The 13,020-nt window shown below is 44.8% G+C and overlaps 1 protein-coding gene across 4 annotated transcripts in view; it reads right to left on the bottom strand.

Annotated features, from left to right (window-relative positions):
* Positions 1-12,997, bottom strand: part of SLC36A1 (solute carrier family 36 member 1) — a 253,508-nt gene extending 240,511 nt beyond the window's left edge. For 2 of the 4 annotated variants that reach the window (XM_032395251.1, XM_032395248.1), the window contains exons 1-2: positions 12,908-12,997; positions 5,658-5,805 (exon numbers count right to left, since the gene is read on the bottom strand). In XM_032395251.1, coding sequence (XP_032251142.1) covers positions 5,658-5,800 — 143 coding nt within the window. In that variant the 5' untranslated portion in view covers positions 5,801-5,805; positions 12,908-12,997. Of the gene's footprint in view, positions 1-5,657; positions 5,875-12,749; positions 12,877-12,907 lie in introns of those variants that run through there. The other 2 variants (XM_032395250.1, XM_032395249.1) reach the window with 2 other exon arrangements.
* Positions 12,998-13,020: the final 23 nt, after the last annotated feature.

The raw sequence follows: 13,020 nt of genomic DNA, 5'->3' as shown, positions 1-13,020 counted from the left end.
ATGTCACCTAATTTATCCTTCTGCTTTGAGGACAGATTTTCCCCTCACCTGTTATACAGACTGTCCACCTCAAGCTGTAATTATAAAGCCTTTCATGCATCCTCATTCATTTTTTCACTCAGCAAATACTATCCGTTATATGTAAAACATTGTGTTAATACAGTGGTAGAAGTAAGTATGAATCAGATATGGACCTCAGTCTCTAGAAATTAATAATGTCTCAATGAAAATAAGGCAGATACATTAATAACCACCCAGACAGAAAGATGTCTTCTTAAGAAATGCCCAGGAACAGTGCTCAGGGAGGGGGGAGGGGGAAGCAGGTGAGGGTTCACAGAGGGGAGACCTGAGCCCAGCCCAGCAGGATAGGCAGAGCTTGCCAGTGTGCCCATGGGGAAGAAAGGCCTGGGAACACAAGCCCAGAGAGAGACTCGGGGCACCAACACAGAGGAGTGTGTCAGTTTTGTGGCCACTTGGGTGGGGTGACGGTGAGCAATCTGTAGAGAATGGGAACTCCTCAAAAGACTGACAGCAGAGAAGTACCCTCATCTGCTGCATTTTCTATCCTGTTACCTCTAGGATACAAAACAGGTCAAATACAGCATCACTTTGCCCCCAATCACAGACTCACTCAAGATTTGGCCCCTGGCACTGTCTGGAAATTCTTTTGCACAAATACCCTAAATCCCTCCTAAATGATGCTTCCATATATTTCTTCACATCTGCAATTCAGTAGAAACTGAAAGCAAATAAGATGTGTTAACTCCTAAAGACCATAATAAATATGACCTATCTACACTCTCTGAAATGGAATTTTACTTTTGGTAACCTTTCTCCTACCTCCAGGAAGAAAACCTCTTGACCTTCCTACTGTCCCAAAGCTTTTCAGGAAAGATCAAGAAAATGTCTTTGAATCTAAATGAGAAGAGGCTGAGCACTCTCCTGGACTATCCTGGGGAAACAGCTTAAGGACCAAGGGTACAGGGGTGACTCCTTCATTATCAGCAGCCAAGTGACCAAGAGATTATGGGCAGGGCGATGGGCCAAACAAATGTCTATCTTAGCAAATGTTTAATCCACTCCAGGCAAAAGTAAGCATTGTAGCAAAACTCACCTGCCTACCAGAGGCCTCCCCAAAATGTCTCTGAGCTGGGTTTTATAGGAGATAATGTCTCTTTTAGCCCTGGCTCTGCCAGTTAACTCCATATGACAATTCCCCTCCCTTGTCTGGACCTTTGTCTCAGCTGTAGAATGAGGGGACTGGATAGGACAGCATACTTGCCAACATCTCTTCAGCTCTAAAACACCAGGATTCTAGGCAACTGGCTAACATTATTCTTTTTAATCAATGGCCCCAAGCTTGGATCACCCAAAACCACAGGGTATCAAAAAATAAACTCCACGGACTGCAAAGTTTTAACTATGGGGGATATAGGAAGGGAACCTTGCAAATCTCTATAGTTCTGTTTATGTTCTAAATCAGTAGTTTTTACACTTTTTTTTCTCAGGAGCCCTTTATACACTTATAAATTATTGAGGATACCAAATAGCTTTTGCTTATATGAATTACGTCTGGTGATATATATTACAAGTAAAAGTTGAGAAATTAAAAAAATATTAATTACTTATAATAAGAAATTACATGTAAATATAAATAACAGATTTTTTAAACTGTTATTATTTTTTTTGAAGATTTTTATCCATTTATTCGTGAGAGCGAGAGACAGCAAGCGAAAGAGCACAAGGGAGGGAAGGGTAGAGGGAGAGGGAGAAGCAGGCTCAATGCTGAGCAGGGAGTCTGACACGGGGCTTGATCCCAGGACCCTGGGATCACAACCCAAGCCAAAGGCAGATACTTAACTGACTGAGGCACCCAGGTGCCCCTTAAATTGTTATTATTTTTTAAAATAACAGATTTTTAATGAAAAGTAGTTCTATTTTCCAAAATAAAAAATGGCATTAATTTACCTTTTCTGCAAACCTCTTTAATGTTTTGCTTGATAGCTGGATTATCTACTTCTGCATTCAATCTGTTGTGATATGTTGTTTTGGTTGAAGTACATAAAGAAAATCTGTCCTCATACAGACATGCAGTTGGAATGTGTTTTAATAGTCTCTTCAGACAATTGTGGTGATTTTCCTTTGATACTACACCGAAATTCGACACGTGGTTGTTTCTTAGAAGTTAGTTATAATGTGGAGTCTGAACTTTTCAGGATCCTATCACATTAAAACGTACTGGTGATTTTGCCCTTCAAATGGATCTTTTACTCATGCACAATTTTCTAGTATCACACTGGCCATTTGGAAGATACTAGTTCCCTGAATTATGCAGATCTTCCAAATGCTGGCATATTTCATTATACAGTATCTGAAAAAAATCCCATTTATTAATATCACTGATCTTATCAGAAGTCTTTAAGTAGAGGGAAGCTGTCAAGCTCAGTGTTGGATACTAGTTTTTTTTCTAGTTTTGCTTGAAAGCTCAAATTTTATTGTGGGCAACAAATACCATTGATTGTTTTTTCTTGAGGTGATGGTCTCATTCCTTTCATTTTCAAGAAATGAAGTACTCAGTACTGCCAAATACTCAGGTCTGAATAACCTACAGTTCGTTAGTTCTTCCTAGCAAAAATAGTGCTCTACAAAAAATAAAAAAAGCAACTAGTTCAGTTCACAATTCCAGTAATCACTCAAGTCTTGTCCTTGAGGCAAGTATCATATTTGGTAGGCAGTAGAAGTATTTCATGTCTACTTCTCATTTGGTCACGCAGATTATTTAAAACTCTGTACTGAAGGGTTAAGTAATAAAATAAGTAATCTGACTGCTTCATCAAGGACCTGCTTAAGTGAAACTGGCTTATTCTTCGTACATGTGTGGCAGCAAAAAATACAATGACTAGCATAAGTTGGTGGCACTGCCCTGGTTTATGCTAATGTATCAGCAATTTTACCCACCACTGCTGCTGAACTATCCGTGTAAACGTCAACACAGTGAAAAGACAAATAACATCTCAGCATTATTACGAAAATAGTTTCAATTTCACAGACTTCTTGAAATGGTCTCGGAAACCCCAAAGGGTCTGAAGACCACACTTTGCAAACAGCTGCCCTAGATAACCTAGAGAAAGCAGTTTCGGTCAACTGGATTCTCAGCCTGCCAGCCTGGGAAAAAGTACCAAAGCTCGATCAACAGCTGGTATAATGTGACCCAATAGGGCAACAAGAAGAAAAACTTGCCCAATAGAATAAAATGAGGCTGTTGTCAAAGCAGTCAATAGCTTGACAACATCAAGTGTTAGGAAATAACCTCACTAAACACACCATTATGGAAGTGTCTGGGCTTCCTATCTGCACCCCCGATTAGGGATTTTCACTGAATCCCTAACCCTTAGAACAGCCAGTTATGTGCATGTATGTACTTTATTCCTTGTATTTTGTTCCTCGTACTTTGTTCTGCATTCTTTGCTCCTTGGCAAACTAGTAACAGGGTGGAGCAAGGCACAGTAGACAAGAAATCCAGCTCAAAAACTTATCTCTAACAGTCTGACATATCAGAGATTCATGAGAGCTAACATGGTCACCTGAATCAGCTTATTATTTTAGTATATGTGCTGCCGAAGCGAGCACACACCTGAATCAGCTTATACCTTAAGCACACCTGGCACGTTTTCTACACCTAAATGCTTACGTGGATCCGGGCCCCAAGCAAGTACTCAACCAACCCTCCAAGTCCAAGGGAGAACTTTCCCCGGGTCACTTGCGATACCTAATCTCATTTACAGATGGGTTTTCCTGGTTCCATATACCACAATATCAGGGCAGGATGGGCCCTCACAACAAATCATACCCTGGAAAATATGCCAATACAAGCCCAAGGAAGGTATCTCCTGATTTTCTCAATTTCTAACAAGCAAGGAGAAATAATTTTAGGTTGACTACCAGTTATAACCCAATGTGAAAAAAAGGTAATCAGAATAGCTAACAAGCACACATTACTTTCAATACGTACAAAACCTGTGAACTACCATCCTGAAGTTGCTAGTGGTTGGTTTTGAACTTCAGAGAGGTCCCTTTAAAAATGAAAATCTAGACCCCATATGGCAAGCATTGCACAGACAAGCTGATGCCTGAGAACAAGAAGGAGCAAAAACTGGAAGGAAACTATGGAGACAGAAGCTCAGAAGTATTTCACCTCTGAAGGGAAGCTATCACATGCCACTGGCTGCATCTGGAGCTCCTCCTGCCTGGGAGAAGCCAACTGAGTGGACAGGTTAGGAAAACAGGGGAAAGATGGTCCTCACTGCTGCCAGTTGTTTTCTATGCAATCTTTTCCATCAGGAACACTGCAAGCAAATGGGGGAATCTATAAAAGCATGCCACATGAGAAATAAGCTATAGAGACTGAATCTTTAGGAGCAGAAATCAGCTAGTGCTAATGTGGACAGACCATATCCTCTAGTTCTATCCCAGTTCACAAGAGAAAATGCCCTGCTCCAGGGGAGACTGCAGCCAGAGGGAACTTCACCAGTAATGACCTCCAAGAGAAGCTTCAATAGTCGGCTTGGGCAGTCACATGGGAAAGCGTAAGTCTAGCACATGAAGGATCCCTCGATAAGTCACACCCAACCCACAAGGGAACGCAGAAAGGATAATAGCTAAGCTTGGGGAATAAACAGAAAGGCCAAAAAAGATGGAATGCTGGGATCTAGAGAAAATATCAGGGGTCTGTTGAGATTCAGGACTGAGTCAGAGAAATCAATGGGGTAGAAAACCCTCCTCTGAATCTTCTAATTCAAGTGGGTGATTAGCAGTCAGCACAGCTTCACAGTGGGGTCCTCAATTTTCTCTTACATTTGGGGAAACTAAGGCCCAGAGAGGGCCAAACTCCACCCAAATGAGTCATGAATGGGATTCAGTTTCTAGAGATAAGACTTACCCCTCCATAGGGAATGCTAGGCAGACCTCTTCTTCTCAACCTCGAATTTTTTTAGGTGGGGGGAGGGAGGAAAGAGAGGGAGTGGGGAGAGGAGGGGCAGAGGTAGAGGGAAAGAGAGAATCTTAAGCAGGCTCCACGCCCAGTGTGGAGCCCAATGTGAGGCTCGATCTCACAACCCTGAGATCATGACCTGGAGCCAAAATCAAGAGTCTGACGCTTAACCGACTGAACCACCCAGACGCCCCTCAACCTCGAATTTTTTAAGTGCAGGAGAAATTATTCCTTCCTCCCTCTTACCACTTCTTCAGCCAAATGAACTGGCTGTTTGGTGATGGGGACAGAAGTCTAGGCGAGACTCTGCAAATGAAGCTTCCAATTGAGCCTAGAAGTATTTGAGGTTCTAGCACAGATGACCCATGGTCCTGAATTAAGAGAATGTTCTCTCTAGAAGTTTCTCTTATGTTCAGCACCAGCCTTCCGGGACCAACACAGCTGAAAGGAGCAAAGAATATAAAACATATGGGAGGGACAGTGGCCAGCAAGGAACTCAAATCTCAGAGCTGTTACTCACCCAATCTCTTTATATCTTCCTTCCATCTGTAAAACGGGGAATTGATAAAATAGGGGAGCAAAAATACCTCTAAGGGAGACTATGTTACTAATACAGAACGTAAAAACATGAGTCACACCCAGGAGGGAAGAAGAAATAGCTACTTACGTTGTGCTGTTACTTTCCCCAAACCGCTGGTAGGAGCCCTGAGACGAGAAGTTGTTTAAGCCTTCGGATGGGCTCTCCTCTGGGCTCACATCCGTGGAGCTGTAGTCGTGGTAGTCCTCATTCCGAAGTCTCTGCGTGGACATGGTAGCTGGGGGGACAGGGTCACTGCTAAGACCTCCAGCAGCTGGGGCCTTTAGCTCCAAGCCTGTGGTGGGCTCTGGGGCAGAAGCAGCCATTGTCACAGCAGCTCAGTGACCGCTGCACTATGAATTAAGTACAGTGACAGTGGCTCATACCAAGGGAAATGGGAAAAGTGCAAAGTACGCATGGGCGGGCTGAGCTCACTTGGCTTCTGTCTCCCAACCTTCTCAATCTCCCACTCATAAATTTCTAAATTTGCCACCATACACCTGGACAGAGCAAAGGTGAGGCACTGCGTGGGATGAGTGGGGGAAGATGGAGACAGGTGCTTCCAGGAAGCCTTCTCTGTGTCTTTGGTTGGGAGTAACTATCCCCTCCTTTGAGTTGATTTCTTTGAACACTGAACAACAGTTATATTGTATCTATGTCCATCTTCCCCAGGAGTCAAGCTCTCAGAGGATGAGAACCTGACTAGTCCTCACCGCATCTTATTTTTCTCCTGCATGCATTAGAAAAAGGACCTTGTTGCATTCAAAAAATCCCCTCCAAATCATCCAATTCTGCTCAGATTCCCCACCAGGTTCCAGAGCCAACAGATGACTTCCTCTCTCTCTCTCCACCATGACCTCTGGCCCATCCTGTACTCTTTGGAGGTCACCAGTGACCCTCCTCCCTGACCCCAGGACTCTTATCTTGCAATAAGCCAGAATTGCAAGCAGCTCAGAGGAAGAGCAGGAGTATGAGAGGGCTCACCACTGGCCCTCATTTCAATCCTTCCCCTCCAGACTCTTCTTTTTTATTTTTACGGATTTGCCAACTTTGTAAAGATGGTGAAAGAAGAAACCCTTTCTGTTGTGTGCTGGGGAAGGATGGTGAGGGTATTGTCTCCAGGGTGGACTTTCTCAGTAATGTTACTACAGAAAAGAGAAGAACAACTTCTCTGAGCCACATGATAAGGATACATTTTGGGAGTTCTGTAAGCCCCCAGAACCCTAGACACTATTACTAAAAGAGCCTTCAGAGGACACTCCAAACTGATCATTTTACAAATGAAGAATCAACCCCCAAAATGAAGGAACCTGCTCTGCTACAGGCAGGTAGCAGCAAAGCAGTAAACATAGATCCTGCTGCCCTGCCTGAACCTGGAAACATCTACTGACGGCACTGCCACTTGCAATGAGGGAATATTACAACGAGAGAGAGCCAACTTCCTACCCTCCAAGAATCTGCAATCAAGTGAGGAAAGAAAAGTACATGTACCTTAAAAATTACAAAAAAAGTCCTTCTGACACTTGGCAGACGGGCACAACTGCCTGCCTATAAGCAGGCTCTCCCCCAGCATGCAGCTGAAGCCCACTGTAAATCTGCTGCGCTGTCTCAAATACCTGGTGAGGAGACAGGATCTCTGTGGGTCATCACAATCCTGCCCAACCCCCAACACTAGCTGCCAGAGGATAGCTCTGTGCTGAAGGCTCCCATGGGTCAAGTCCCAGGGGACTCTTTGGAAACTGGCCCTACTCTGGCCCCTAAGTGATCCAGGGTATCTCATTTTCCCCCACCAACCATAATGAAGAGTGGACCCACATAATCCCACAGGGAAAGTGCCTGGCAGAAAGCCAGTAAAGGCTCTGGAAGTCCCAGAGAGGATGCTGCCCAGCTTCACTACCAGAGTGACTTTGCTAAATATCTAAGAGGGCATCATTTACTCGCATGCTGGAAGGATTCAAAGAAGTCATCTAGTTCTGGGGGAATTAAACTCATAAGACGGCTAGGGGGAAAATATCTATAAAGTATCTTAATATGAACAGTTGAAAGCTGCTATCCAAGCAAAGCTAATAGGTCAGCATCTATGTATGTCAGAAGGCCTGGGTTCTGAGGCTGACTCTATCGCCAGTTTCTTTAGTAACAGGGAATAATTCTATTTACCCCAAATGTGCAGCAAGGGGTAAGGGGCAATAAACTGAAAGACCTCTCAGCATCTCTCTAGTGCTAATATTCCAGGAATCAACTAATGTAATCATCTATGCAAACAACAGCTAATTTCTAGTATTTTCCAACATAGCAAAGTGTCTGAGGAATAGAGCCTTCCAGGTGAATCCTGCATATTACTGAGGGAGAAGGGACAGGATACAGGGACTGACAAATTCCCCTACCCCTCCCCAACAACGAAGAAGCCACTCTATTGCTTACTTGGCCCAGACACTCAATTTATTTCAAATACTGCAAAGAGGCTTCTTTACATTTGTATAAAAATTGAAGTTACCCCCAGCAGAATATTGCTAAGAAACTGCTCAAATAGAAGCTAAAATCTATAGATCCAAGGTCTGAGAAACAACTGCAGGATCCGGCAAATGTGGCTTGGCAACTGTATGCATGTTGAAAAGAAAAAAATAACAGTACTTATGAGTTTTAGCTGATGATAAGCTCGACAGAAGTCAATGATTTAGTAACAGATGCCAAATCAGCTAATTCTAGGTTGCACGAGGATGAGAACCACAGGTAGGATGACAGCACCATTTGTTTTGCTCTGCATTATATTCTGTTCCAGTCCGTATACTATTAAGGGGATAATAAACTGTGGTGTAGCCAGGGCTCAGCACCAGCCTGAGGAGGGATGACTAGAGGCACTGAGAAGGTTCAAACTGGAGAACTGGCAACTTGGCAGGTATAAAAACTGCTTTTAAAAGCTGTCCTATGGATAAGACTTGTCCTGTGGGATGGCGAAGATGAGTTCAGAAATAGGATCAGTAGGTGGAAAGTAGAGAGAGGCAGGTCTTTGGCTAGACATAAGGAGACAGAGTAGTAGTTGCCTAGGGCTTGGGGTACGGGGTTAAAAGGAATTAGCAGGGGACACCTAAGGAATAGTTTCTTTTGGGGTGGTGAAAAGGTTCTAAAATTGATTGTGGTGATAGCTGCACATCTCTGTGAGTATACTAAAAGCCACTGAATTGTACATTTTAAATGGTTGAACTGTATGCCATGCCATGTGAATTATATCTCAATAAAACTGCTTTAAAAAACCAAACAGATTTCTCGGCCCAATCTGATTCAACCTAAGCATTTTTATTTTTAACCATCTTCCTAAATGATCTTGATTACAGGTGGATTTATAGGCACTAGAAAAATACATATGATCTTATCATGATAGGTACACCCCAGGCCTCATCTCCTACCAGAGTTCATGGATAGGTGATATTTGCAGACTGCAAGTGCCACCCATTATTCTGAAACAATTACATTGCGTTAGACTTTGGAACCCAAGGAAACAGCAAATTCTCTAGATGCACTTTTCTCTATCGCTGGAATTCCAAAGTCATGAATAAGGACACAGACTGTGTTGCTATGTGTGGTCTACAAGGAGGAAAGTGAAAATTTCTAACTTCCACATGATTTGTTTTTAAAGGGCATCAGATAAAAATCCATTTAACCTACCACAGAAATACATTCCATAATTTGACTCCTGCCTAAAAGAGTCTGGTGAGAGGGCAGCCGCAAAGCAGCTGCTGACCTCAGCAGGCTCTGCACAGGAGGGGCTGACAAGACAAACACGCTCACTTTTTACACACAATCCTAAAAACCACTAAAATGTTAGTACCATGCATGACTTACAGAAGATCTAAAGCCCCAGCTTCTCATCAAAGGCGAGAAAACCAAGGCCCCAGCTGTTAAAGACATGGGATTAGAATACAACATACAAGATTCTCAGTCCATGCTTCTATCACACATAAATTATCTATCCTCCCTGCAATCTCCCTTGGAACAAAACAGGGGCAAGATTAGGTGTGCAGGGGGAATTCTGCATGACAAAAAGGACCTGAGTTCAGAGCTAGATGCAATTATCACTATAGAGAAGTTCAAGAGCAGGAAGTCAGAAAGTTCACTATGCAAATGTGCAATTCTGCAGTTCTTCTCCATTTTATCACTCTGGAGAGCTGAGCCAGGTCCTCATCTTGGAAATGGTGGTCTATGTGCCATGAGCATCCCAGGAACACAGATAGATTCCTGACTTCACGGAATAGGGAAGCACAGAAGAGTATTTCGTACTATAGAGGGTCATTGAGAACTGGTCCTAGGTGTCAAGGCTTCCAAGAGAAATGTTTGGGAGATAAAAGAAGAGATGGCACCAAATGCAACATCATGAGGTTTCTATTTTGGCGCATTTAGAATGTCTCATCCATGGGACCCCACACCCATAAAACAGAGCTAGCTTTGTGTGCTTAGACCCAGTAAGGCCTGGCTGAAGGAGGGAGGCTCAGGATTCCTCCAAGGTTTGGGTTGAGGTAAAAAGACTCAGTGTGAGTTTCCTCTGCGGAACAAAGAGAAAAGCTAGCCTAGATGTTAGTGGTCAGTCAGTCACACACTTCTGGAAGGGGTTATCAGAGCCAGGCCAGCCAAAGTAGAAACCAAAGTCCATTCACTCAGCCCAGTTCTAGGACCTTGCTTTCAGGTCAGGGTGGAAAGAAGAAATGTATCATTAACAGCACAATGACTCTTCAGCATCTGATCTTGGAAGAGATAGCAAGCATTTAAAGAATTGAGACACTCCCTGGGGAGGGGAGGAGGAATTAAAAAAAAACACACACAGGGCGCCTGGGTGGCTCAGTTGGTTAAGCGACTGCCTTCGGCTCAGGTCATGATCCTGGAGTCCCTGGATCGAGTCCCGCATCGGGCTCCCTGCTCGGCAGGGAGTCTGCTTCTCCCTCTGACCCTCCCCCCTCTCATGTGCTCTCTCTCATTCTCTCTCAAATAAATAAATAAAAAATCTTTAAAAAAAAAAACAAAAAAAAACCCACACACACACACAAGAGTACTTAACACAAGAGAAAGTAGTTGTCTGAGGCAAGGGGAAAAAATAAAGCAGTCACAAAAGTGGACACCCACTCTACTTGACATTCTACATGCTAAGAAGTCCAGTCCTAGAATTTCACAAGAACCCTGAGTTGGAAGAAAACCTCAAACTTTATCTAGTCCAAAGCTCTACCCAACACAATAAACATAACCTATAACATTGCCAAATGTAATTGTCCAGTGACAATTACCTCCAGTGACAGGTTGTGTGCTGCAACATGAAAGAGCTCTTATTCTTTGAAAGTTCTTACGCTCACCCAAAAACCACTTCCCTTTGGCACTTGCATCCATTGGTCCTAGTTGTAGTCTCAGGAATACTGCAGAAGAAATGGAATCTGCCTTTAAAACAGACAAAGACAGCTCTGAGCAACTTCAAGCTGCCAGAGAGATGGGGCTGAATGAACAGCTACATGGTTTAAAGGGAAAATAAGGACTCAACAGCAGGCCATTATAAATGGCACAATCAGAAAACAAAGGAAGAGAGACTTAATACCGGCAAAATAGCAGCCTCTTCTTCATACAGCCTCCACCCCACAGTCTCAAACTCAGAGCAAAAGACTGTCTTTTGTGTCCCCTTTACTTCCTCCACAAAAACATCTTTAAAGAAAACATACTCTAAATGTACAAGTTAATTACTGTAGACTAGGCTCTCAACAAGAGTCAAAGAGGGCCTTAATCGTGGTTAAAGTAATTAAAGACAGTCAAAATCATTTTCAGCTGTCAACATTTAGATTGGACTTAATACAGTGATAAGACAGAGGAGGATTCCATGGTAACCTAGAAATAAGTGAAGTAGGGAGACTGCTTCCTGGACAACTGGATTAACCTTTGTCGAAAGGCGACAGTAATGTACACGGGGGGAAGCCCACTCGGATTAGAAGACAGAGCTAGAGGCACAGAATGTCAGAGCAGAAGAGGTCCTGAGGGATTCAACTCCATCATTGTACAGGCTGGGAAACCCAAACCCACTTGAGGATGGGAGTCACTCAAGGTTGCAAAGAAAGTGTCAGAGTTAGAACAAAATCTCCCAATTCCCCAACCTCGGTTCTTTCCATTACACCATGCCGCTATCTCATTTCAGCAAGCCTCAAATGACTGCATCCAAATAACCAATATTCCCCAAATGAGACAAGCAAGCTACAGAAAAACTAAAGCCCAGGGCTTGGGGCGCCTGGGTGGCTCAGTCGTTGGGCGTCTGCCTTCGGCTCAGGTCATGATCCCAGGGTCCTGGGATCGAGCCCCGCATCGGGCTCCCTGCTCAGCGGGAAGCCTGCTTCTCCCTCTCCCACTCCCCCTGCTTGTGTTCCCTCTCTTGCTGTGTCTCTCTCTGTCAAATAAATAAATAAATAATCTTTAAAAAAATAAATAAATAAATAAAGCCCAGGTCTTTACATTCTTCAGGTCAATGCCAGGGCTCTCCACAACTCCTGCTGGGAGCCACCTACCCTCCCAGGAGCATAATCCAATTCTTATTGCATATTTCAGCACCATTTACACAAAATAACAGGGCGTTAGAAGCAAAACCTACAGAGTGATGAGGCTGCAGAAAAAATCGTGAACATTGGAACAGGGAACCACACCCAGAGCCGAGCCAATCTGGGAGATGGAGAATGCAGAGCTAAAAGAGGGAGCGCCAGAAGAGGAGAGGACAGGAAAAGGGTGCCTTTTCACATGTCAAGTTGTCCGCAGGAGGCAGTGTGCTGAAAAGCAAACAGCTGCTGGAGCTTGGGGAGACTTGGATTCTAGTCGCAGGGCTGCCACTAACTCACTGGGTGACCTTAGGCAAGCCCCGAGCCTCGATTTCCCCAACTGTCCTAGAAGGGGGTTGCACCAGATGATTTCCCGGGAAGGGTCCCAGTTCTGGTGTTCTATGACCCAAAGACCCACTATTCGCAAGTCCCCAGCAGGGCTCCCCAGAGGGCGGGTGACTTGCCCGAGACGACTGGGCCCCTTTGGGAAGCGTGGAAGAAGCCCTGGCTGGTCGTCTGGGTGACCTTTCCCATCTCGGTACCTCAGTTTCCCCACCTGTCAAACGGCAAGGAGAGGTCAAGGGAGACAGTGCCTGCAGTTCGCCTCATCCCCGGAGGGGTGCCCGCATCTTACCGCGGCTGAGGCGGGGAAGCCGAGGACACTCGGACCCGCACGCCGAGCCGGTCAGTGCCTGCCCCGGAGCATCCGCTGCGCCCCACAGAAAGGCGACGTGGGTCCTGCCTGAGGCAGTGACTCGCCGCCAGCCCCGGCCCGTCAGCGCGAGGACTCACCGCTCGAGCTCCGGCTTGGGCTCCGCTCCGGCTTTGGCTCCCGCGGCAGCGCAGCCCACCGGTCCTCGCCTCAGCGCGGAGCCCCAGCCATCCCCCTTAGCTGCCGGGGCCCG

This window comes from Phoca vitulina, unplaced genomic scaffold, assembly GCF_004348235.1.
Source record: "Phoca vitulina isolate PV1807 unplaced genomic scaffold, GSC_HSeal_1.0 scaffold83, whole genome shotgun sequence".
In the NCBI taxonomy this organism is placed as follows: domain Eukaryota; kingdom Metazoa; phylum Chordata; class Mammalia; order Carnivora; family Phocidae; genus Phoca; species Phoca vitulina.
The sequence above is the reverse complement of the archived record's forward strand: the minus strand, read 5'-3'. Positions and strand labels throughout refer to the sequence as shown.